This window comes from Moschus berezovskii, chromosome X, assembly GCF_049115385.1.
Source record: "Moschus berezovskii isolate FMDL1 chromosome X, NW_MosBer_1.0, whole genome shotgun sequence".
NCBI classification, from domain to species: domain Eukaryota; kingdom Metazoa; phylum Chordata; class Mammalia; order Artiodactyla; family Moschidae; genus Moschus; species Moschus berezovskii.
The window spans coordinates 53,634,939-53,661,157 of NC_142488.1; the positions used below are offsets into that span (position 1 = coordinate 53,634,939).

The following is a 26,219-nucleotide window of genomic DNA, read 5'->3' on the forward strand; positions in this document are numbered from 1 at the left end:
TATGGATGGACACTTATAGTGGTTCCATATCTTTGTTATTATAAATAGTATTCAGTGAACATAGGGGTATGTATATCTTTTGGAGTTAGTGTTTTCATTTCTTTGGATAAATACCTAGAAGTGGAATTGATGGATTGCATGGTAGTTCTATTTTTACTTCTTTTGAGGAATCCCCATAATGTTCCACATAGTGGCTGCCTCAAATTACATTTCCACCAACATTGCACAAGTGAACCTTTTCTCCACATCCTCACCATCAGTTGTTTCTTGTCTTTTTGACAACAGTCATCAGAAACTTGTGAGGTGATATCTTATTGTCATTTTGATTTGAATTTCCCTGATGATTAAGGATGTTGAGCGTATTTTCATGTGCCTTTTGGCTATCTATATGTCTGCATTGGCAAATGTCTGTTCAGGTCCTCTGTCCATTTATTAACCAGGTTGTTTTTTTTTCCTGGTATTGAGTTGTATGTGTTCCTGATATATTTTCCACATCAAACCTTTTACTGGGTATATCATTTGCAAATATCTTTGCCCAGTCAGGAGGCTGTCTTTTCATTTGGTTGGTGTTTTCCTTCACTGTGCAAAAGTCTTTGTTTCATATAGTTCCATTTGTTTGTTTTTGCTTTTGTTGCCTTCCCCAAAGATACATATACAAAAAAATATTTCAAAGAGCTCACTGCTTATGTTTTCTTCTCGTTTTATGGTTTCAAGTCTACATTTAAGCCTCTAATCCATTTTATTTTATTTTCATATATTTGTAAGAAAGTGGTCCAGTTTCATTCTTTTCAATACAGCTGTCCAGTTTTATTGAAAAGGCTGTTTTTTTTCCATTTATATTCTTATTATCTCTTTTGTCATAGGTTAGCTGATCATATGAGTGTGGATTTATTTCTGGACTCTCTGTTCTGTTCCCTTGATCTGTGTCTTGTTTTTGTGCCAGTTCCATACTGCTATGAATTCTATAGCTTTGTGGTGTGGAAGTGTGACAGCTCTAGTTTTGTTCTGTCAAGATTGCTTTGGCTATTAGCAGTCTTTTGTTTTCATTTAAGAACTGTGTTTTTTCTTGTTCTGTGAAATATGCCATTGATATTTTGAAAGGGATTGCATTTAATCTGTTGATTACTTTGGGGAGTATGGACATTTTAACAATATTGAGTCATCCAGTTCATGACTGTGGTATATTTTTCCACATTTTGGTGTGTCATCCTCAGTTTCTTTAATCATTGTCTTATTGTTTTGAGGTTACAGGTCTTTTTACTTCCTTGGTTAAATTTATTCCTAGATATTTTATTATTTTTGATGCAATTATAAATTGGATTCTTTTCTTCATTTCTCTTTCTGATAGTTCATCATTAGTGTATAGAAATGCAACAGGTTCCTGTATATTAATTTTGTGTCTGCAAATTTCTTAATTCATTAGCTTTACTACATTTTTGGTGCACCCTTTGGTGTCTTCTCCATATAGTGCTCTGTCATATGAAAATAGTGAGTTTTTACTTTTGCTTTTCTTCTTTTGATGCTTTTATTTCTTTTTTGTACCTGATTGCTATGGCTAGGTTGAGGATTTTTACATCTATATTTATCAAAGATATTGGCCAATAATTTTCTTTCTTGTAGTGTTTTTGTCTGGTTTTGGTATCAGGATAACGGTGGCCCTATAGAACGAGTTTGGAAGTATTCCTTTGTCATTATTTTGGAAAGTGATAGATATTAACTCTTTTTAAAATATTTGGTAGAATTCATCATGAAGCCATCTGGACCTTGATTTTTCTATGGGGGAGCTTTTTGATCACTGATTCAATTTCATTACTAGTAATGAGTCTATTCAGATTTTCTGTTTCTTCATGATTCTGTATTGGATGATTATATGATCTAGAAGTTTTTTCATTTCTTCTAGGTTGTTTAATTTGTTGGCATGTAATTGTTGATAGTATTCTCTTATAATCCTTTGTATTTCTGTTGTGTAAAGTTATAATTTTTCCTTTTTAGTTTCTGATTCTCTTTTTTAGGGTGTTCCTTTTTTTTTTTGATCAGCCTAACTAAATATAAATTTCTTGATTTTGCTTGTCTTTTTAAAAAACCAGCTCTTACTTTCATTGATCTTTTGTATTTTTTAGACTCTATTTCATTTATTTCCTCTATGATCTATTATTTTCTTCCTTCTCCTAAGTTTGGGCTTTGCTTATTCTTCTTTTTGTAGTTCCTTTAAATAGATATTTAGATTCTTTATTTGAGATTTTTGTTTCTTGGAGTACACCTGTATCGTTACAAAGTTCCCTCCTAGGGCTGCTTTTGCTGTGTCCCGTAGATTTTGGGAAATGCAAAAGAATGCTCAAACTACCCTACACTGTGCTCATTTCACATGCCAGCAAGGTTATGCTCAAAATTGTTCAAACTAGGCTTCAGCAGTTCGTGAACCAAGAACTTGTAAATGTACAAGCTGGATTTTGAAGAGGCAGAGTAATCAGAGATCAAATTGCCAAAATTCATTGGATCATGGAGAAAGCAAAGGAGTTCCAGGAAAACATCTACTTCTGATTCATTGACTACTCTAAAGCCTTTGATTTTGTGGCTCACAACAAACTGTGGAAAATTCTTAAACAGATGGGAATACCAGATCACCTTACCTGCCTCCTGAGAAATCTGTATGCAGATCAAAGAAAAAAGAAAAAAAACAGAACTGGACTTGGAACAACTGACTGGTTCAAAATTGGGAAAGGAGTATGACAAGGCTGTATATTGTCACCCTGCTTACTTAATTTGTATGCAGAATATATCATGCAAAATGCTGGGTTGGATGAATCACAAGCTGGAATCAAGATTGCCAGGAGAAGTATCAACAACCTCAGATATGCAGATGGTACCACTCTAATGGTAGAAAGTGAAGAGGAATTAAAGAGTCTCTTGATGAGGGTGAAAAGGGAGAGTGAAAAAGCTGGCTTGAAACTCAACACTGAAAAAACTAAGATCATGGCATCTGGTCCTATCACTCAATGGCAACCATTAATAGAAGGGGGAAAAGTGGAAGCAGTGACAGATTTTATTTTCTTGGGCTCCAAAATCACTGCAGATGGTGACTGCAGTCATGAAATTAAAACAAGGCTTGCTCCTTGGAAGAAAAGTTATGACAAACCTGGACAGCGTATTAACAAGCAGAGACATCACTTTGCTGACAAAGGACCATATAGTCAAATCTATGGTTGTTGCAGTAGTCATGTATGGATGTGAGAGTTGAACCATAAAGAAGGCTGAGTACCAAAGAATTGATGCTTTCAAACTATGGTGCTGGAGAAGACTCTTGAGAGCGACCTGGACTGCAAGGATATCAAAACCAGTCAGTGTGTTAGCCACTGTGTCCGACTCTTTGCAGTCCCATGGACTATAGCCTGCCATGCTCCTCTGTCCACGGGATTTCCCACACAAGAATACTGAAGTGGGTTGCTGTTTCCCTCCTAAAGGAAATCAACCCTGAATATTCATTAAAAAGATTTATGCTGAAGCTGAATCTTCAATACTTCGGCCAGCTGATGCAAAAAGCCGACTCACTGGGAAAGACCCTGGTGCTGGGAAAGATTGAAGGCAAGAGGAGAAGTTTGCAACAGAGGATGAGATGGTTAGATAGCATCACCAACTCAATGAACATGAATTTGAGCAAACTCCAGGAGACAGTGGAGGACAGGGGAGCCTGACATGATACAGACCTTGGGGTTGCAAAGATTTGGACACGACTTAACACTGAATACAACATAGATTTTAGAGGTGTGTTTCCATTTTCATTTGTCTCAAGGTATATTTTGATTTTTTTATTGACCTCTTGGTTATTTAGCAGCATGTTGTTTAGTGTCCTTATGTTTGTGTTTCTTCCAGTTTTTTTCATGTAGTTGATTTCTAGTTTCATAGTGTTGTTTTCAGAAAAGATGTTTACCATGATTTGAATCTTCTTATATTTAATGTGACTTTGTTTTATGGCTTAGCATGTGATGTATCTGGAGAATGTTCTATGCACACTTGAAAAGAATATGTATTCTGCTGCTTTTTAATGGAATGTTCTATGTATATCTATTAAGGTAATCTCATCTCATGTGTTAAGGTAATCTAATTTGTTAAGGCCAGTGTTGCCTGTTGGCTGATGTATCCATTGATGTAACTGGGATATTAAAGTCCTCTAAAATCCTCGTATTTCTGTCTCTTCAGTTATTTCTGTTAATATTTGCTTTATATATTTAGGTACTCCTCTGTTAAGTGCATAATGTTTACAAATGTTATATATTCTTGTTGGATTGACCCTTTTATCATAATTTAATGCCCTTCCTTATTTTGTTACAGTCTTTGTGTTAAAGTCTGTTTTGTCGGATATAAGTATTGCTACTATGGCTTTCTTTTAATATCCATTTGCACTTTCAGTCTGTGTGTCTTTAGATCCGAAGTGAGTTTCATGTCAGCAACATATATGTGCCCTGTTTTGGTATCCATTCAGCCCTCTATTTCTTCTGATTGGAGGATTCGTCCATTTAAATTTAAAGTGATTATTGATAGGCATTTCAGTTCAGTTCAGTTCAGTCGCTCAGTCATGTCCGACTCTCCGCGACCCCATGAATTACAGCACGCCAGGCCTCCCTGTCCATCACCAACTCCCGGAGTACACTCAAACTCATGTCCACAGAGTCGGTGATGCCATCCAGCCATCTCATTCTCCGTCGTCCCCTTCTCCTCCTGCCCCCAACCTTTCCCAGCATCAGAGTCTTTTCCAGTGAGTCAACTGGTCGCATGAGGTGGCCAAAGTATTGCAGTTTCAGCTTTAGCATCAGTCCCTCCAATGAACACCCAGGATTGATCTCCTTTAGAATGGACAGGTTGGATCTCCTTGCAGTATAAGGGACTCTCAAGAGTCTTCTCCAACACCACAGTTCAAAAGCATCGATTCTTCGGCGATCAGCTTTCTTCACAGTCCAACTCTCACATCCATACATGACCACGGGAAAAACCATTGCCTTGACTAGACGGACCTTGGTTGGCAAAGTAATGTCTCTGCTTTTTAATATACTATCAAGGTTGGTCATAACTTTCCTTCCAAGGAGCAAGCGTCTTTTAATTTCATGGCTGCAATCAGCATCTGCAGTGATTTTGGAGCCCAAAAATATAAAGTCTGACACTGTTTCCACTGTTTTTCCATCTATTTCCCATGAAGCGATGGGACCAGATGCCATTGTTTTCTGAATGTTGAGCTTCAAGCCAACCTTTTCACTCTCCTCTTTCACTTTCATCAAGAGGCTTTTGAGTTCCTCTTCACTTTCTGCCATAAGGGTAGTGTCATCTGCATATCTGAGGTGCTTGATATTTCTCCCAGCAATCTTGATTCCAGCTTGTGCTTCTTCCAGACCAGCGTTCCTCATGATGTACTCTGCATATAAGTTAAATAAGCAAGGTGACAATATACAACCTTGACGTACACCTTTTCCTATTTGGAACCAGTCTATTGTTCCATGTCCAGTTCTAACTGTTGCTTCCTGACCTGCATACAGGTTTCTCAAGAGGCAGGTCAGGTGGTCTGGGATTCCCATCTCTTTCAGAATGTTCCACAGTTTATTGTGATCCACACAGTCAAAGGCTTTGGCATAGTCAATGAAGCAGAAATAGATGTTTTTCTGAAACTCTCTTGCTTTCTCCATGATCCAGCGGATGTTGGCAATTTGATCTCTGGTGCCTCTGCCTTTTCTAAAACCTGCTTGAACATCTGGGAGTTCACGGTTTACATACTGCTGAAGCCTGGCTTGGAGAATTTTGAGCATGACTTTACTAGTGTGTGAGATGAGTGCAATTGTGCGGTAGTTTGAGCATTCTTTGGCATTGCCTTTCTTTGGGATTGGAATGAAGACTGACCTCTTCCAGTCCTGTGGCCAGTGCTGAGTTTTCCAAATCTGCTGGCATATTGAGTGCAGCACTTTCACAGCATCATCTTTCAAGACTTGAAATAGCTCAACTGGAATTCCATCACCTCCACTAGCTTTGTTAGTAGTGATGCTTTCTAAGGCCCACTTGACTTCACATTCCAAGATGTCTGGCTCTAGGTCAGTGATCACGTTATCGTGACTATCTTGGTCGGGAAGATCTTTTTTGTACAGTTCTTCTGTGTATTCCTGCCACCTCTTCTTAATATCTTCTGCTTACTTACTGCTATTTTGTTCATTGTTTTCTGGTTGTTTTTGTAGTTCTCTGTTCTTGTCTTCTCCTCTTGGTTTCTTGTGTTTTGATGGATTCCTTTAGTAATATGTTAGGGTTCCTTAAGAAAGTAAATCTAGTAACCATCAGTGACATACTGAACAGCACAGGGAACTCTGATCAATATTCTATAATCTAAATGAGAAAAGAACATGAAAAAAGAATATATACATGTACATGTATAACTGAATCACTTCACTGTATACCTAAAACTAACACAACATTGTTAATCAGTTATACTCCAGTATAAAATAAAAATTTTAAAGGAAAGTAAATCTTAAGTTTTCATGACAAGGAAAAAAATGTAACTATGTATAATGCTTGATTTAACTAGACTTACTCCGGTGACAATTTCACAATGTATACAGATATTGGGTCATTATGTTGTATACCTGAAATTAATGTAATGTTTATTTCAATTATATTGTCATTTAAAAATAAGACAACTCTGGTTGTCCTCTGGATCTTTTTAAATTACTTTTGCCTAATTAGGCCAGGTTCATGTCATCTAGTAACTGTGTAATTTTTCAGGAAGTGATGCTTGAAGATATCAGAAATCTGGGAAGTATGCCATTAGTGGGGAAGGTGGCCGAGTCTTAGGTTTTTTACTTCCCAGTTGTTTGACCTTGAGCAAAATCCTTTTCCTCTCTGAGCTTTGGTTTTCTTATTTCTAAAACAAATGTAGTAATGTCTTCCCTAACACACATCATTGTTGTAAGGTTTGAAGTATAATAACATATCAGGATTAGCACTCTTATACTGCAAGTAAACTCCCTATTCTGTAGGCCACTAAAATTGTGCCCTAGGACTGGCATCTACTCAGTGCCTATAATAGTATCTTCTGAAAGGCACCTTTGAAAGGAACAGGGTTCAGAGACCACATTCAGGGATGATGCAGACTCAAAATGGAGAAAGATGTTGAGTCAGGAGTATGTGTATGGCACCAAATCTCAAAAAGGGAGTTTTGAGTACTGAGCACTTAAATTTTGGAATTGAGACAAAATGATGCTCTATGTTATCCTTTTCTCACCCCACTCATGTTTTATTTTTTCTTTCTTCTCCTGTCGTTCCAGGTGCATGACGACTGCAGGAGACGGTTTTCCAAGGAATGCTGGTTTGGAAGTCATCGGTCATCAGTCATTCCACCCACAGCCCTGAGCGACCCCAAAGGTGATGGTGAGTAGCTAAACGTTAATCTCAGAAGTACATTGGGGAGGGAGGGAAGGTGCAAAGCCTGGGGGAAATGACTGCAATTAAATTATTCTAGTCAACCAGTGAAGCATTTCTGAAAGTACAAGTGTGAAATGTGTAGAGCATGCCTGTGTGCTCAGTTGCTCAGTGTGTCCTACTCTTTGCAACCCCATGGACCATAGCTCACCAGGCTCCTCTGTTCATGGGATTTTCCCAGCACAAATACTGGAGTGGGTTGCCATTTCCTCCTCCAGAGGATCTTCCTGACCCAGAAATCAGACCTGCGTCTCCTGTGTCTTGTGCATTGCAGGCAGATTCTTTACCACTGAGCCACCAGGGAAGCCCCTGTGTGTGGAGACAACTCATGATTTTTAGACCTTTGGGATGGTGAATGTAGATATATCTGTATGTGGGGATGTTCTTTGTAGCCTCTGTCACAATTGTTTCCAAATTATCAGAATTCATTTTAGCTTTTTCATGATTTCCAGACACTAGATAATCCATGAAATAATTTTGTTTGCTTGCTGCCTACTTCATTGCCAAGGAAAACCCAACATTAGCTGGGAGCAGAGAAAGGAAAAGAAAGAAGAGTATATAGTTTCCTTAGAGAACAGAAAGGGGAAGGATTCCTGTAAACATTACAATGGTTTTAGAACTAGACACAGCATATGTGCACATACATGTATATGAGCTGCTCTAATATTTTCCAATTTCTTTCCTAATCCCAGCACAGATACAGACAGACATTGGTACATGGAATGAGCCACTCACACAGTTTTCTTCAGGCAAGCATACTCATATGTCTCCATGATGACATGCTCAGGCACATATCCCTCACTCAGGGATGCATGCATATAATAATCTCAGATCTATTCAAATATTTATCCACATAGATTCACCTACAAGATAGGTGACTAGAGAGGTCATGAGACTGATGCCTTGGTACATAAGAGATACTGGACTGGCTAGGAGAAAAAAAGGGACTACTGGGAAGATGGAGTTGAGAGAACAGGAAAAGTAGCAAACTAGTCAGCCAAGTGTACTCAGGCTCCTAGTGAAAGTCAATGAAGTCCTGAATCTGAAGTGGTGAGACTTTGCTCACCACGACAGGAACCTGGGGAAGATGTCTTTGGAGAGACTGAAGGATATCCACTTCAACATCTAATAAATCACTCCCAAATAAATGTTAAGGGGCTGCCACCTCTTCTTTGTAATTGGCCCTATGGGTTTTGTGTTTCCTGGCCTGGTGGAAGTTAGAGATTTATAGTTTTTTTTTTCCCATCCTATATAATTTCTTATTCCTGTTATAGATGGTCAACTAATAGCATTGCTGCTTCCTTTTGCTTTCCACCAACGTCATATTATTGCTTAGAAGCACCTATGCTAAGCCATTCTTTTTGTGTAGTGACTCATATTAATGCCCCATGAGTTAGCCTTTCATCCTCGTCATCTGCAGTCTTGATCAAACTGAATGTCACTCTTGAGAACCCATCATCATTCTAGCATGTATTACTTGGTTTCTTAAGAGTATCTTTTAAAACCTCCGTATCTTCTTGACTTTTTCTGGCTTCTTGGTCTAGGCAGATATGCTCCTTAATGGATAGGTCTCCTGTTGGGAAGTCCCACCCATCTTGGAGATGATAAAATCATTAAAAATGATCTGGGCCAACCCCTCTGGCCAAGCTAGGGAATCCCTTCTCCAGCATCCCAGAGTGGAGGCATCTGAGGAAATATGTGTCATTGTTGAGTAGAACTCATCTCTTCATTCATTATTTATTCAGTCAACAAATTCTTAATTTCTGAGAATGTCTTCTAATTTCCCCTTTTTCCTACCCAATCTGCTTGGTAAATTTCTTCTCTCATCCTAGAGGGTGAAAACAAAAGTTAATTCTTATCTCCTGTTTAAAGGTTTCTGTAATGCCCCTCCCCATTTCTCTTGACAAATAAATCACTTCTTTTGCTGTGAACCTAGAACACATATCTCAGAGCACTTACCACACTATATTATAGTTCATCACATGAATGTCTCCTACTCCAGACTGGGAGCTCTTATACCACTAGCACTTAAACCTGGATACATGGCATATGCACAGTCAAGATTTGTTTCATGAATTAATTAATACATTTACTGAATACCAAGTATATGTAAGGCTCAGTGATAAACAATGTAGAGAATAGGATATGACTAAGACAGAATCCCTGATTCATATGGGGGCAAAATTCATATGCAGTGTTTGTAAAATCTGAGAATGCATCAGAATCATCTGGAAGGCTTGTTAAAACACAGATTTCTAGTTTCCAGTCTCTGCCCCACAGCTTTTGTTTCAGTAGAGCTGAGTAGGGCACAAGAATTTTCATTTCTAACACATCCTCAGATGATGCTGATACTACTAGTCTGGGGGGCATACTCCATCATGTACTAACTGTGTGACTTTGGGTCAGTTACTTAACCTCTCTTTGCCTTATGTACCATTTGTTTTCTGCCAATAGGAAATAAATCTTTACTTGGATGCCTTATGAGGGTTAAATGAGGAGTTAACATTTGTAAAAGAGGATTTTAAAATACAGGAATGGGAACAGGAAGCCAACCTTAACATCCTTTTGTGGTATGAACTGAACAAGTTTGAGAGTGTTGGTTCCTTGGTTTGGGGCACTGTGATTATATTAATGTAGCTCAAAGAAGCATGAGCTCTTTTTTGAAAGGCTCTTTCAGACTGTTGACTCATCTGGAGCATAAAGTCAAGTAAATCCCCTAAGCCCTTTTCATACTTTGATGCTGCCAAGCCAAGTTCCTATTGTCCTGTTCTGCTGCAATTTATGCCCTTGGGCCTAAAGGCCAAGCTTCACATTTATCCCCTTTTCAGCTTGTTGCTTTGACCCAACTGCTTGTTAAGGTCATTTGTCAATCTTGATTCTGTCATCCAGTGGCTTTCCCTCCAGCTGTAGGTACTTCAAAGTTGACAAGTTGCCCTTCTGTATTTTTATTTTAATTAGTTAAAATTGCTGAATAATGCAGGACATTCCCTTACAATTAACATTAGCCTATTCAAAAGCAACCTTGTGGACACGATTATTTACTTGGTTATGAATCGTCTTAACATTGCTATATTCTAGCCCACATTACTATCATGTAGCAATCTTGTCACCTTGTTCACAGGATTCATCTAACATCTTATTGTCATTTTATCTGGTCCCTGTCACCTCTCTCCCTCACTCCACGGTAGCCATGCTCTTCTCTTCACTGTCCCTAGACATCCCAGGCCATGTCCCTTCCCTGGGTAGCTTCTTAATCTTCCTCCTGACCCCTAAAATCCCAGATATCTGCTTTGCTTACTACCTCCCTTCATTCAAATCTCATCTCAAATGACATCTCCCCAGAGGAGCCATTCCTGACCATCTTGTCTAAAATAACATCCCCTTCAGTCTCCATCCACTTTTCCTGCTCTATTTTTCTTCATATCACATTATTTTCTATGTTTATTTGTTATGGTCTATACCCTTGTATTAGAATATAAGTTCCACAGGAGCAAATATTGTTTCTATCTTGTCTGTCATTATATATCAGAACATAACAAGGACAAGCACAAAGAATGCCCTCAATACATATATGTTGAATGAATGAATGTCTTAACTACCATTATTTTAATATATTTTTCATTAAAAAAAGCGTTAAAAAAGGATAACATGTTCAAGGAGGATAACTACTTCCAGGCTATGCTACTGAAGGGACATAGCAGACTCCTCATGTAGTTTTGAGCCCTGGCAAGTCCTGAAAATTTGGTGGATGACAGCCTAACTGGTTCAGGATGCCTTTAAAGTTCCACTGGCCAGTGAGTAGAACTTGGCCCATAGAGGAAGCTTGCTTTAGATTTTTCCAGGTAAAATAGCCATGAAATCTGCACAAGTCAGTAATCTTCCTTCAGGCTCCTTTTTATCCAAGCTACAACAAATGGGACATTTCAACCTGCCTCTCTCCCCCTAGCCCACACCATTCAGGAGCAACCCACATCCTTTTTCCTCTTTACACTTATTTTTGCTGGGGAATCCCTGCAAAGCCATGAGCTCAGAGGTTTGGGGGCTCACAATTTGTCTAGCATCTCCTATGAGGCCATTGCTCACTGCCTGTCTCCCTGCCAACAGACTCTACGACTCAGCATGAGCTGGCAGGCTTTGGCAATTTAGACTGCTATAACTCCACTTCTCTATGGGGAATTTTACTATTGGGGATTATTAAAAGCTTCTGTCTTGTCCAGACAATTTCCCTATAGTCTTGTTTCCCCTGATGATATGATAACTTAGATTTCTCTACCAGAGCCTTAGAGGAGCAATTAAAGTGCCCTGCTTCACCCCACGTTGATATCTTCTGTTATTAGTTCCTGGCTGAAAGGCAGGCTTTCCTACCTATCTCTCCTGACCTTATGTCTTCTCAGTGTAGCAACTGAGCTATCACTCACTGAGCCAGTACTCATTAGGTGTGCTGATCCTTCTCCTAAACTCTCAGTCTTCTCTTTCCTTAGTTTCCCCTTGGCATTTTATTGATCTTTGGTTGTGGTACCAATTTTTATTCTTTGTGTTACAGTACACTCTTGTGTATGTCTGTCTCCCCAGCTTGAGGGCAAGGTCTAGAACCCTAGAAGTATCTAGCATGATGATTGGTATGTAGTAGTTACTTAGGAAATATTGGTTACCTGGCAACAGCTGGGCAAAGACCAGCTGTTTTTTCTTTTTTTTTTTTCATGAAAGCCCCTTTGGGTTGCATCTGACTTCCCTTCTGTTCTTCAGTCTCAGAGGCACAAGGAAGCCGTGGGAGGTATTAGATGCTTGTTATCTTGATGGTGGTGATGGTATCATGGGTGTTTGCATATGTCTAAGTTCATTAAATTGTACACATTAAATATATGCAATTCTTTGTATATGTTATACCTCAATAAAGCTGTTTTTAAAAGTCTGCGAAATTTGATGTTATGTCATCTCAGTGGCCCTTTCTTTCTTTTTTTCTTTTCTTTCTGTTGTGTGCATTATTAGGCCAATTAGTAGTATCTCCAGACTTTTGGAATCTTGATTGGTCTTCAGCCTGTTCATGCCCCCTTCTCATCTTCATCAACTCCAAAAGCGGCGATCATCAAGGGATCGTCTTCCTCCGGAAATTCAAGCAGTACCTTAACCCATCTCAAGTATTTGACCTGTCAAAGGGTGGACCTGAAGCCGGGTAAGCATGGGGTAAGGGATGTAGTTGGACATATAGAAATGATTCCCTTCTCTGCACATTCTAGAGTAGGATAGGCTTCCTGGAATTAGTTCTAGTACCTGGGCGGGAAAGATCTATTTTCTCAAGACAGGACACAAACACAGCTCCAGAACATCTTGAGTTGGCTGGCTAGAGGACTTTTAGCCCTCTCCAGAAATCCTTTCAAGCCTATGTCTTGCTCTCAGATTTGCTTCATCTTTTCCAGTTGGAAAAGGTAAAACTATGTCTCCTGACTTCGGAGGAGGAGACAAACTGATATTACTATACACCTTTCCTGTCATTCACTCTTTTTCCTGGGGCCAAGTAGACATATCTCTATTAGAGGGCTGTATTATTTAGAGACCATCTGGCTGTTCAGCCCTGGTTTCTGTGAACCCATTGGCAACTGTGCAAGGCATTCCTCCTAGGCCTCAGCAAGTAGTTTTGGCTAGGCCACTAGTAACTTACAGAACAAGGTTGAGCCAACAAAAGTGTGGGTCAAGGCAAGGCCTACTCTCCAGGATTGCCTATGGGAGCATTTCGTATGATCTTAAGTACACAGAGAGATAAAGGTTAAGGAAAAGGAGGCAGGTAGCCTAATAGCAGAGTGCAGAAGAAGCAGTCCTTAGCTCCTGGCACATTGTAGGAAAGAGTTTTAAAACTTGTCAGTTCATGAAATGACTGCCCTTTCCCTTCTCCTTTCCAGGCTCTGCATGTTCAAGAACTTTGCTCGCTTTCGCGTGGTGGTTTGTGGTGGAGATGGCAGTGTGAGCTGGGTCTTATCTCTGATTGATGCCTTTGGGTTACATGAACAGGTGAGTCCCTAGCTGATTTAGTTTAACCATTGCTAGAGAGACTAGGAGTATGGAGCTGCTTATCCCACGATGTCCCCATCTTTACTTTCTTTGTCTATAAAATGTATGTTTCCTACTGGTTTCACAGTCAAACTGACTGGTAGATTCCCAATCTAAACCTGTACCATTTGGGGGTCTATCAATAGGAAGGACAAAAAAGGAAATTAGCAGAAAACATGAGCAATGCTCTATTCCCCAAGCCCCAAGATGAAGATTTGAATGGGAGGAGAGCAAGCCAAAAAGAAGTGGCATCAGGCAGCATTCAACATCCACTCCCTACCCTTCTTGAGGCCATTTATTTTCTTTGCTGAGTCTCAAGTGTAGCAGAATGTTCCTCTACCTCTACCTCACCTCGCTTTCCCTAAGTAGTCCCCTACTCTTCTGACTGCAGTAACTTTGTCTCCTTGAGGTACCTCATCTCCTTGGACCAGCCTAGATAAAAATTTGTGGCTGTTTCTCTTTTAGAAGCATAACTACAAATATTGGCATATTCCAGCAACTTTTCTGCTTACTGAGTAGGTTCTGTATTGCCAACAGTGGGACCTAACTACTTAGGGAAAATTTCACTCAATTTCAAACATCTTCCTATTACACTTCCTAAAATCACAAGTCCTTTATTGCCACTGACTTTGAGACCATATTCTTTCCCAGAAAGCACTCTCTGGGTCCTTTTATGGGTGGATCATGGTAGAATTGTCTGAAAAGGTTGCCTGGTATTGTTCTTGCAGTGTCAGCTGGCAGTCATCCCTCTTGGAACTGGTAATGATCTGGCTCGTGTCCTTGGCTGGGGTGCATTCTGGAACAAAAACAAGTCACCTCTGAACATCCTCAACAGAGTAGAGCAAGCTGGTGTGAGGATCCTAGACAGGTGAGTGGCTGAAAGATCAGATCACTGTGGCTCTTCCAGTCTCTTGCCAGTTACTCTCAGTTACATTATCTCAATCAGAGATGTTGCAAACTCCTTCACAGAGCCTCCTAGGTTTTCTGGCTCCAGTGCAGGGAAATTTGGGGGATCTTGTTTATTAAGAAAAAAGGATCTACCATGTATCCTTTAAACATCACTGAAGCCCCTCTTCAAACTTAAAAGATCCTAGAGCAGGACCCCCATTAGTAAATTTCAAGGGTTCTTCGAACCTCCCTCAAATCTCATAGCTAATTATCTACGTAAGCATAGTTTTTCCTTGGGAAAGTTTCCATCTTTCTATTCTAAGATTGTATAAAAATCTCTTCTATAGTTTTATAGCTTCATCCAGTTCTCAAAGAAATTAAAAAAGAGGATTCATAAACAATTGGTCTGGATTATTTGTGCCCTAGAAAAGAGAGAATATTGCCCTCCAATCTTCCGAGAAGAAAGATTTTCTATGAGGGGGCGTACTATTTGATTTATGGCTGCTAATAAGACTATCCTTGGAAGCTTTTTCAAGGTACCAAGCTGGGCCCTAGCACAAATATTCTTATTCAGTAGGTCTTGGGTAGGGCCCTGGTATGTATATGTTACAAAAGCACCTCAGGTGATCTTGATAGTTATCACTGCTTGGGAAGTGCTGCTCTCTGAGAACCCTGTGGTAGAATTCCTTCCATCAAACTGGCCTTGAGAAGTCATGAGGCAGAGGACCCTCTTGGTGTATACCTTGAGATCAAGTGACCTGAGATAACTTGGGCATCCCCTACAACACATCATGACTCACCACATAAATATTTTGACCTTTTTCATGACATATGAAGCATTGATGCCACCCTTTAATGAAACAGAGCTCTAAATGTTTGTCTTTAAACTTCATCTCAGATGGAGTGTGATGATCCGTGAGACTCCCAGACAAACCCCATTGCTAAGAGGACAAGTTGAAATGGATGTACCCCGATTTGAGGTAATTACTGCCTAGTTGTAATTCAAGCCAACATCTTTATTATGCATTGAAATAATAGGTAAAACCCAGAGAGAACCATTTGTATTATCCATGGGCTTGATGAAGATGAGATCAATGAGGATTAGGGACATTTCAATCAGCAGTTCTTTACCAAACAAAACTGTGTGAGGTGTTGGGGATATAATTCCATTGGCAAATATGGATTAACTATAGTGTGTGAGATACTGTTCTAGGAGTTGTTCTTATAGGCTACTTGGCAAAGAAGATTGCCACAGTTCATGCTGTCATGGAGCCCATAGTCGATGCGCAGTGGTAGAAAAATAGTTTAATAAAATAGTATGAGTGTTTGTATATAAGGAAATAGAAGGGAATGGAAATACCTAGCAGGTGTACCTAACCTGGGGCTTCTCAGGTGGTGCTAGTGGTAAAGAACCCACCTGCCAATGCAGGTAGGTGTAAGAGATGCAAGTTTGATCCCTGGGTCAGGAAGATCCCCTGGAGGAGGGCATGGCAACCCACTCCAGTATTCTTGCTTGGAGAATCCCATGGACAGAAGAGCCTGGTGGGCTGTAGTCCATAGTATCACAAAGAGTCAGACATGACTGAAGCGACTTAACACACACGTACCCTAACCCAGTCTGGTGAAAATCAGGGAAAACTCAGAAGATCATTTCAGAAGCAATTCAAGGACCAGTGAGAGTTAATTCAGATAATAGGAAAAGAGGAGGCCTGTTTCAGACAGATGGAACAGTATGTGTTACAAAGGAAAGAGAGCATGGAATATTCACAGAACATAAATGCATTCATAATGGCTAAGGCATAGGGACCAGGGAGTGGTTATATAGGGAAAGTAACCAAACATGAGGTTGGAAAGGTAATCAGAGGTCAGGCCAGGAAGGACCTGGTAAACGATGGCAGGAAGTTTAAAATTTTTTTTAGTTGATTTAGGGCTCCCCTGGTGGCTCAGACAGTAAAGAATCTGCCTGCAATGCAGGGGGCCCAGGTTCAGTCCTTGGGTCAGGAAGATCCCCTGGGTAAGGGAATGACAATCCACTCCAGTATTCTTGCCTGAAGAATTCCATGGACAGAGGAGCCTGGCAGGCTACAGTCCACAGGGTCGCAAAGAGTTGGACACAACTGAGCGACAACACTTTCAACACGTAGTTGATTTAGGGCTTCCCTGGTGGCTCAGGTGGTAAAGAGTTTGCCTGCAATGCCAGAGACCTGGGTTTGATCCCTGGGTGGGGAAGACCCCCTGAAGGAGAGCATGGAAACCCACTCCAGTATTCTTGCCTGGAGAATTTCATGGATAGAAGAGTCTGACAGGCTATAGTCCCTAGGACTGCAAAGAGTCAGACACGATTGAGGCAACTTAGCACACATGCACACAAAGTTTAAAGTTATTACAATATAATAGCTATATTTTGCTGTGCAATATAATATAGCTTTATTGCTTATTCTATAGATAGTAATTTGTATCTAGTAATCTCATATTCCTGCCTTGCTCTTCCCATCTTCCTTCTCCCCACTTGTAGTCACCAGCTTTTCTAGTATTAATCCTTTTGTCTTATATTTTAGATTCCACATATAAATGGTAACAGTATTTATCTTTCTATGTTTACTTATTTCACTATGAATAGTACCCTCTAGGTCCATCCACATTTTTGAAAATAGCAGAATTTCATTCTTTCTATGACTGTTATATCCCATTTTGTGTGTACACACACACACATACACACACACCCAAATCTTCTTTATCCATTCATCTGTTGATAGATATTTAGGTTGCTTCCGTATTTTGGTCATTGTAAACAATGCTGCTAAGAATATTGAGATACATGTATCTTTTCAAATAAGTGTTTTCATTTCTTCAGATATATTCCTAGGAATGGAATTTCTAAATCATATGGTAGTTCTATTTTCAGTTTTTTGAGGAATTTTCATACTGTTTTCCACAGTGGCTGTACCAATTTATATTCCTACCGATGGTATAATTGGGTTCCCTTTTCTCAGCATCCTCACAAATGTTTACTATGTATTGTCTTTTTTATGATAGTCATTCTGACAGGTGTGAAGTGGTATCTCATTGTGGTTTTCATTTGCATTTCTCTAATGATTAGCAATTTTGGGCATATTTTTCTTGAGCCTGTTGGCCATTTGTATATCTTCTTTGGAAAAACGTCTATTCAGGTCTTCTGCCCATTTTACTTTAAATTTTTTATTTTGCATGGGGTGTAGTCCAAATAATGCTTGATAGTTTCAGGTGAACAGCAAAGGGTCTCAGCCATACATATATATGTATCCATTCTTCTCCAAACTCTGCCACATAAGATTGAGCAAGAGTTCCATGTGCTATACAGTAGGTCCTTTTGTTTATCCATTTTAAATATACCAGTGTGCACATGTCCATCCCAAACTCACTGTCTCTTCCCCCTACCCTTCCTCCTGGCAACCATGAATTCACTCTCTAAGTCTGTGAGTCTGTTTCTGTTTTGTAAGTTCATTTGTATCATTTCCTTTTAGATTCCGTATATAAGGGATGTCATATGATATTTCTCCTCCTCTTTCTGACTTACTTCACTCAGTATGACACTGTCTAGGTCCATCCATGTTGCTGCAAATGGCATTATTTTGTTCTTTTCAATGGCTGAGTAATATTCCAAAATTGCATACATGTATCACATCTTCTTTATCCATTCCTCTGTCAATTGACATTCAAGTTGCTTCTATGTCTTGGCTATTGTAAACAGTGCTGCAAAGAACATTGGGGTGCATGTATTCTTTTGGATCATGTTTTTCTCTGGATAAATGCCCAGGAGTGTGATTGCAGGGTTATATGGTAGCTCTATTTTTAGTCTGCTTTTTTTTAAGGAACCTCCATTCTGTTCTCCATAGTAGCTACACCAATAAGAGGGTTCCTTTTTCTCCACACCCTCTCCAGCATTTATTGCTTGTAGACTTTTGGATAGCAGTCATTCTGACCAGGATGAAATGGTACCTCATTGTAGTATTGATTTGCATTTCCCCAGTAATTAATGATGCTGAATATCTCTTCATGTGCCTCTTCTCCATATGTATGTCTTCTCTGGAGAAACATCTATTCTTCCCTTTATCTGATTGGGTTGTTTTGATGCTGTTAGGTGTCATAAGCTGTTCAAAAATTTTGGAGACTAATCCCTTATCCATCACATCATTTGCAAATATTTTTTCCCAATCTGTGGTTTGTCTTTTCATTTTGTTTATTATTTCCTTTGCTGTGCAAAAGTTTCTGAGCTTAAGTAGGTCCCATTTGTTTACTTTTGCTTTTATTTCTATTATTCTAGGAGACCTTCTGCCCATTTTTGTAGGTTGTTTGTTTTTTTATATTGAGTTGTATGAGTTGTTTATGTATTTTGGCTATAAACCTCTAATACTGGTCATATCATATATGAATATTTTCTTTCATTCAGTAGGTTGTCGTTTCATTTTGTCAATGGTTTCCTTTGTTGTGCCAAAACCTTCAAGTTTAATTAGGTCCCACTTGCTAATTTTGTTTTTGTTTCTTTTGTCTTCAGTTCAGTTCAGTTCAGTCACTCAGTCGTGTAATGCAACAATTTATGTAAAGTAGTATGCTGCTTATGTTCTCTTCTAGGTTTATAGATCTTTAATCAGTTTTGAGTTTATTTTTGTATATGGTATGAGAAAATGTTCTAATTTTATTCTTTTGCATGTAACTGACCAGTGATCCCAGCACCATTTATTGAAGAGTTAGTCTTTTCTTCATTGTATATTCTTGATTCATTTCTTATAGATTAATTGATCATAAATCTAAAGGTTTATTTCTGAGCTCTCTCTTCTGTTCCATTTATCTTTGTGTCTGTTTTTGTGCCAGTGCCATGCTGTTTGATTATTGTAGCTTTGTAATATAGTTTGAAGTCAAGTAGCATGATACTTCCCACTTTTTTTTTCTCAAGATGGCTTTGGCAATTTTGGTTCTTTTGTGGTTCCATATAAAATTTAGGATTATTCTAGTTCTGTGAAAGATATCCTGGATATTTGATACAGGTTGCATTAAATCTATAGATTGCTTCAAGTACTATGGACATTTTAAACCATATTAACTTTTTCAACCCATGAACAAGAAATATATTCCCATTTCACTGTATCATCTTCAGTTTCTTTCATCAAGGTTTTATAGTTTTCAGAGTATAGGTCTGTCACCTCCTTGGTTAGGTTTATTCCTAATTATTTTATTCTTCTTCAATGCAATTTTAAACAGGATTATTTTCTTGCTTTCTTTTTCTAATAGCTCACCATTTGTGTAGAGGAAAGCAACAGATTTCTGTACATTTATCTTGTATCCTGCAACTTTACTGAATTCTTTTTTAGTTCTAATAGTGTTTTGTGGAAAATTTAGTTTTCTACATATAGTTTCATGTCACCTGCAGTTTGTGACAGTTTTACTACTTGCCTTCTAATTCGGATGCCTTTTATTTCTTTTTATTTTCTGACTGCTATGGCTAGGACTTCCAATAATATGTTAAATAGAAGTAGCAAGAATGAGTATTCATGTCTCATTCTTGATTTTAGAGGAAAGGCTTTCAGCTTTTTACCACTGAGTATGATGTTGCTGTGGATTTGTCACATGGCCTTAATTATGTTGAGATATATTCCCTCTATACCCACTGGGATGAGAGTTCTATCATGAATGGATTTTGAACTTTGTCAAATGCTTTTTCTGCATCTATTGAGATGGTCATGTGATTTTTTTCCTTCCTTTTGTTAATGTGATATATCACATTGATTAATTTGTAAATATTGAATCATCTTTTCATCCCTGGAATAAATGCAACTTAATTATGGTGTATGATTATGTTTATATGTTATTGGATTTGGTTTGTCAATATTTTGCTGAGGATTTTTACATCTATAGTCATCAAAGATATTGGTGTGTAATTTTGTGTGTGTGATGTTTTTGTCTGGTTTTGGTATCAGGGTAAAAGTGGCCTTGTACAACAAATTTGGAAATATTCCTTTTTCTTCAATTTTTTGGAATAGTTTGAGAAGACTAAGTATTAGTTCTTCTCTGTATGTTTGGTAGAATCTCCTGTGAAGTCATACAATCGTGGACTTTGGTTTGCTGGGAGATTATTTTATTACAAATTCAAATTTACTACTAGTGATCAGTCTGTTCAGATTGTCTATTTCTTCTTTATTCAGTCTTGAAAGATTGTATATTTCTAGAAATGTGCTCATTCCTTCTAGGTTGTTCAATTTATTGGCATATAACTGTTCATAGTATTCTTTTTGAATCTCTGTGGTATTGGTTGCTATGTCTCCTGTTTCATTTCTTATTTGGGTCCTCTCTCCTTTCTTCTTGGTGAGCCTCACTGAAGATTTATCAATTTTATCTTTCAAAGGACCAACACTTGGTTTCACTGATCTTTTCTATTGTTTTCTTATGGAGGCCTGTATTTTATTTATCTTCTCTTGAACTTTATTTCCTGCCTTCTGATGACTTTGGGCTTCGTTTGCTCTTTTTCTCTTTAGGTGGTAGTATAAGTTGTTGAGATTCTTCTCATTGCTCAAGGTAGGCCTGTATCCCTGTAAATTTCCCACTTAGAACTCCTTTGCTGTTTCCCACAGATTTTGGAAAGTTTTGTCTCCATTTTCATTTGTATCAAGATATTTTCTGATTTCCTCTTTGACTTCATCATTGTCCCATGAATTTTTTTTAGTAGCGTGTTGTTTAGTCTTCACATGTTTGTGTTTGTCCATCTCTCTTCCTATAATTGATTTCTAGCTTCATATTGTCATGGTCAAAAAAAACACTTGATATAATTTCTATCCTCTCAAATTTGTTGAGGCTTGTTTGGTGGCTTATCATGTGATCTGTCCTGGAGAACATTCCATGTGCACTTGAAAATAATGTGTATTCTGCTGTTTTGGGATGGAATATCCTGTAGATATCTACTGATATTAAGTCCAACTGGTATAACATGTCATTTAAGACCATTTCCTTCTTGCTTTTCTCTCTGGATGATATGTCTATTGACATAAGTGAGGTATTAAAGTCCCGATGGACAGGGAGGCCTGGCGTGCTGTGATTCATGGGGTCGCGGAGAGTCGGACACGACTGAGCGACTGAACTGAACTGAACCATATTTGTATTATTGTCAATTTTTCCCTTAATGTTTGTTAATATTTGCTTTATATGGTTAGGTGTTCCTATATTTGGTGTGTATATGTTAAGGAGTGTTGTATCCTGATTGTATTTATCACTTTGTCATTATATAACACCCTTCATCTTTTGTTAAAGACTGTTTTGTCCTATATGAATATTACTATTCCCATTTTCTTGGTGTTTTTATTTACATGAAATATCTTTTTCCGTCCTCTGGTTTTCAGTCCATGTGTGTCTTTAACTCTGAAGTGAGTCTCTCGTAAGCAGCATATATATGGGTCTTATTTTGATCCAATCAGCCACCCTAGGTTTTTCAATTGCAATATTTAGTCCATTGACCTTTAAAGTAATTAGTGATAGGTATGTATTTATTGCCAATTTGTTAATTATATTTTACTCGTGTTTGTGTTTATCCACTCTTCTTTTAGTTTCTTCCCTTATTGTTTGATGGCTTTCCTTATTGGTATACTTATATTATTTTCACTGTAGTTTTATGTTTCAGTTGTAGGTTTTTAATTTGTGGTTAGCAATGGGTTTCTATATATTGACCTACTTTTTTAAAACTGTTAGTCCTTTAAGTTCAAACACATTCTAAAATGTCTACTTTTTTACTCCCCTCCCCCACATTTTGTTTTTGATATCATATTTTACATCTCTATGTTTATCCCTTCAGTTTATTGTAGTTATAATTGATTTTACATCTTTTTAAATCTTTGTACTAGCTTATTTAGGTGGTTGATTCTCAGCCTTTACTATATATTTGCCTTTACTAATGTAAATGTAAGTCTACCCTGGTGGCTCAATGGTAAAGAATATGCCTCCAATGAGGAGACATGGGTTTGAGTCCTGTGTCCAGAAAATTTGCTAGAGAAGGAAACGGCAACCAATTCCAGTATTCTTGCCTAGACAAAGAAGCCTGGCAAGTTACAGTCCCTGAGTCACAAAGAGTTGGACATGACTTAGTGACTAAACAACACCAAATGTAAATGTAGCCTTTTCAATTCGGGGAAGGCAATGGCACCCCACTCCAGTACTCTTGCCTGGAAAATCCCATGGATGGAGGAGCCAGGTAGGCTGCAGTCCATGGGGTCGCTAAGAGTTGAACACGACTGAGCGACTTTCACTTTTCACTTTCATGCATTGGAGAAGGAAATGGCAACCCACTCCAGTGTTCTTGCCTGGAGAATCCCAGGGATGGCAGAGCCTGGTGGCTGCCATCTATGGGGTCACACAGAGTCGGACATGACTGAAGCGACTCAGCAGCAGCAGCAGCGTTTTCAATTAGAAAAGACCCTTTAACATTTCTTTTAGGATAGGTTTTTATTGCTCAGTGTTTTTAGTTTTTGCTTGTCTGGGAAGTTCTTTTATCTTTCTTCCAATTCTAAATGGTAATCTTGCTGGGTAAAGTATCCTAGGTTGTAGGTTTTTCCCTTTTAGCAATTTATATACAGCATGCCCTTCCTTCTGCCCTGCAAGTTTTCTGCAGAGAAATCAGCTGTTAGCCTTATGAAGTTTCTTCATAAGATTCTTATGATTCTTTTGATTTATCTTGCTGCCTTTAGAATTCTTTATCTTAAACTTTTGCTGTTTTAATTACTTTTTGGTGTGGGTTTGTTGGGATTCATCTTGTTTAGAACCCTCTAAGCTTCATGTACATGGATATTGGTTTCCTTCTTCACATTTAAGAAGTTTTCAGCCATTACTTCATCGAGTACATTTTCAACACCCCCCCCAACTCTGCTTCTGAGACCCCTATAGTGCAGATGTTGGTATGCTTTAATATTGTCCTAAATATTGCTAAACTGTTATCATTTTTTAAGATGCTTTGATTGTGTCCTTTCTGTTATTCTGTCTTCCAGATAACTTATGCATTCTTCTGTATCACCTAGGCTCCTGTTCATTCCTTCTAGCGTATTTTTCATTTCATCTTTAAAAAATTCTTGTTTCTGTGTTAAAATTATCAGTGTTCATCTATTCTTTTCCCTAATTCAGTTAGCCTATCTATTACTAATGCTTTGAATTCTTTATCTATCAAATCATTTATTTCTGTTTCATTAGTTGCTTTTTCAGGGGTTTTCTCCAGTTTTTTCAATGAAATAAATCCCTCTGTCTTCTCATTTTTGCTGTATATATTCTATGAAATTATATGAAACAATTACCTTTCTCCAGCTTTGAAAGGGTGTTCTTGTCTATGGGCATCCCCACACACTCTGCCTGTGCCCAAGGACATTAGTGGGAGAGCTACATCTGACTTGAGCACAAGTCATGTCTTTCCCCAGAGTGTGCTAGCAGCTATCATCTTGTTAGGAGGTAATGCTGGAGATAGAGCAGCAAGAGCCAGAGTCAGGTGTGAGGCAGGGCTTCTCCTTCCTTCAGTGCCAACACTACCCTCTTAGAGTGGCAGCAGGTCCCAAATTGCTGGAGCAGAAGCCCTGAGGGTCAAGTCTAAGATAGCTCTATTCCCTCTAAGTATATTCTTTCCCTTCCAGCACCAGCACACTTCCCCAGAGGGGACTAGAGCTAGAGCAAGAGGGGCTGGAGAGGGCACTTGGCATGGGCCTGGGCACAGACTGTGGTGTCCCAAGTTTCACTCAGAATCCTGGAATACTTCTGATGTGGTGCCTCCATAAACTCCAGTTTGAGGCCCCTGCATCATTCAGATGCCATTCAGGATCTGGGCTGGCATAGTCCCTCACATCTGAGCACTCCCCTCAGCCATTCTCACTCTAGTGTAGAACTACTATTGTGAAGCAAGTGGGATAAAATGGGTTCTTGGTTCAGGCTGGCCATGGGCCAGAGGTTGTGGGAAACTGGCCAGAGTCCTATTCAGTTTCAATCTGTTTCTTCTGCCTTGTTTCAGGAGAAAGCACATGTGTGTGTGATCACTAGCAAAGAAAAAGGTTTCTTTGGTTTTTTTTCTGTACAATATATCCAAGTTGTTTATTTATTCTATATATAACTTGCTTATATTTTATAAATATATATTTATTTTGTATTTCTAAATCTGACACCCCTATCTCACCCCTCCGTGTTTCCTCTACACTTGTAGCCACTAGTTTGTTCTCTACACCTGTGAGTCTGTTTTTATTCTTTAAGTATACATTTGTTTTATTTTTCATGTCCTATGTATAAGTGATAAAATAGAGTATTCTTTTTTTCACTGACATATTTCATTATGCATAATATCCCCAAGGTCTATTCACATTGTTATAAATGGCAGGATTCCATTTTTGGGGGGAGCTGAGTAGTATTCCAGTAGTATTGTGTGTATAAACCACATCTGTATCCATTCATCTGTTGATGGGCACTCAAGCTGCTTCCATATCTTGGCTATTATAAATAGTGCTGCAATGAACACTGAGGTCCATGCATCTTTTCAAATTAGTGTTTTCATTTTCTGCAAATACACACCTAGCACTGAAATTGCCAGATCATATTGTAGTTCTATTTTTAGTTTTTGAAGAAGCTCCATACAGTTTCCCATCGTGACTGGAAACAGTGTAAAACCCCACCAGTAGTGTATGAAGGTTTCCATTTCTCCACATCCTATCCAACATTTGTTATTTGTAGACTTTTATTTGAGAGACCTAAAAGAAAGAAGAGAGCAAGTTCTACTAACATAGCAAGGAGAAGAGGTTTTTAGAGAAAATAAGCACCAAGGCCTTAAGGACAGTTTGGTGATTTGGGAGGATCAGTATGATTAAGTACAGTGAACAAGGTTTTAACTTTGTTTGCATTTTATTTCCTACATTCTGCAGATCTAAAAATTAGTATGTTCCTTCACCTGAAGAAAATTTTTCTCTGTGTCTTTGAATATTCTCTTCAAAGTTCAGTGTTCTGTCTTCCTGAAAGTAGCACTGGTACTGATACTGTGGATGCTATATCCTATTGAAGTTTTAAATTTTAACAAGTTTTTTAGAGAGTATTCTTTATAGATTTGTTTTTAAAGGAGTTCTCTGAAATATCTTCAGTCAGTTTTGTATGCTTAACTTCTCTCTTGTGCATTTGTTTCTCTCTAATTTATGAGTAAAGAAGCAAGTTAGCTAATACAGATATCTGGTATAGATTTCCTTCGCTATCATATAGGTTGGTTTTGTTTTCTAAGAAGTTTTCTCTAACAAGAGAAAACTGTTTGTAAGCACTGTGGATAGGGTTTATACTGCCATCTTTAGTTTTCTTTATATATCATTACAATGTAGACGCAATATCTTACCAGGTATCTTATAAAGAAGGCCTTTACTCTGGGATGTCAACTCTCACACCAGGAAACCCTCTGGAAATATTTTTCAGTGTTTATATAATATAGTTCTCAGCTTTTAATCTGACAAGATCTAAAGAAAGATAATTCTTAATTCAGCACACATGATTCCCACAGAAAAAGCTTTCAGCTAGTGTGTAAAAATTCTGAAATGTGGATATTTTTGCTGTTTTGTTCAGTGATGTATCCTAAGTGCCTGGACCAATGCTTGGTACATAAGCACTGAATTTTAATTCCTGCTTCTTTCATTTTGGGCTCCAGGGCATTGCTTTCTTGGTAGTTCAGATATATGTTTAAAAGGATTATTGTTAAAATTTGTCCAGCATTTCTATGTTTTGTGTAGAAAGCTTTTTAAGTCAACTAGCCTCCCTTATCGGAGAAGGCAATGGCAAGCCACTCCAATACTCTTGCCTAGAAAATCCCATGGATGGAGGAG

At 38.4% G+C, this 26,219-nt stretch overlaps 1 protein-coding gene across 1 annotated transcript in view; it reads left to right on the plus strand.

The window, feature by feature from the left end:
* Positions 1 to 26,219, plus strand: part of DGKK (diacylglycerol kinase kappa) — a 170,550-nt gene that overhangs the window by 106,148 nt on the left and 38,183 nt on the right. Inside the window, exons 8-12 of the mRNA XM_088833579.1 lie at positions 7,296 to 7,398; positions 12,439 to 12,622; positions 13,347 to 13,455; positions 14,223 to 14,362; positions 15,281 to 15,362. Coding sequence (XP_088689705.1) covers positions 7,296 to 7,398; positions 12,439 to 12,622; positions 13,347 to 13,455; positions 14,223 to 14,362; positions 15,281 to 15,362 — 618 coding nt within the window. The remainder of the gene's footprint in view (positions 1 to 7,295; positions 7,399 to 12,438; positions 12,623 to 13,346; positions 13,456 to 14,222; positions 14,363 to 15,280; positions 15,363 to 26,219) is intronic.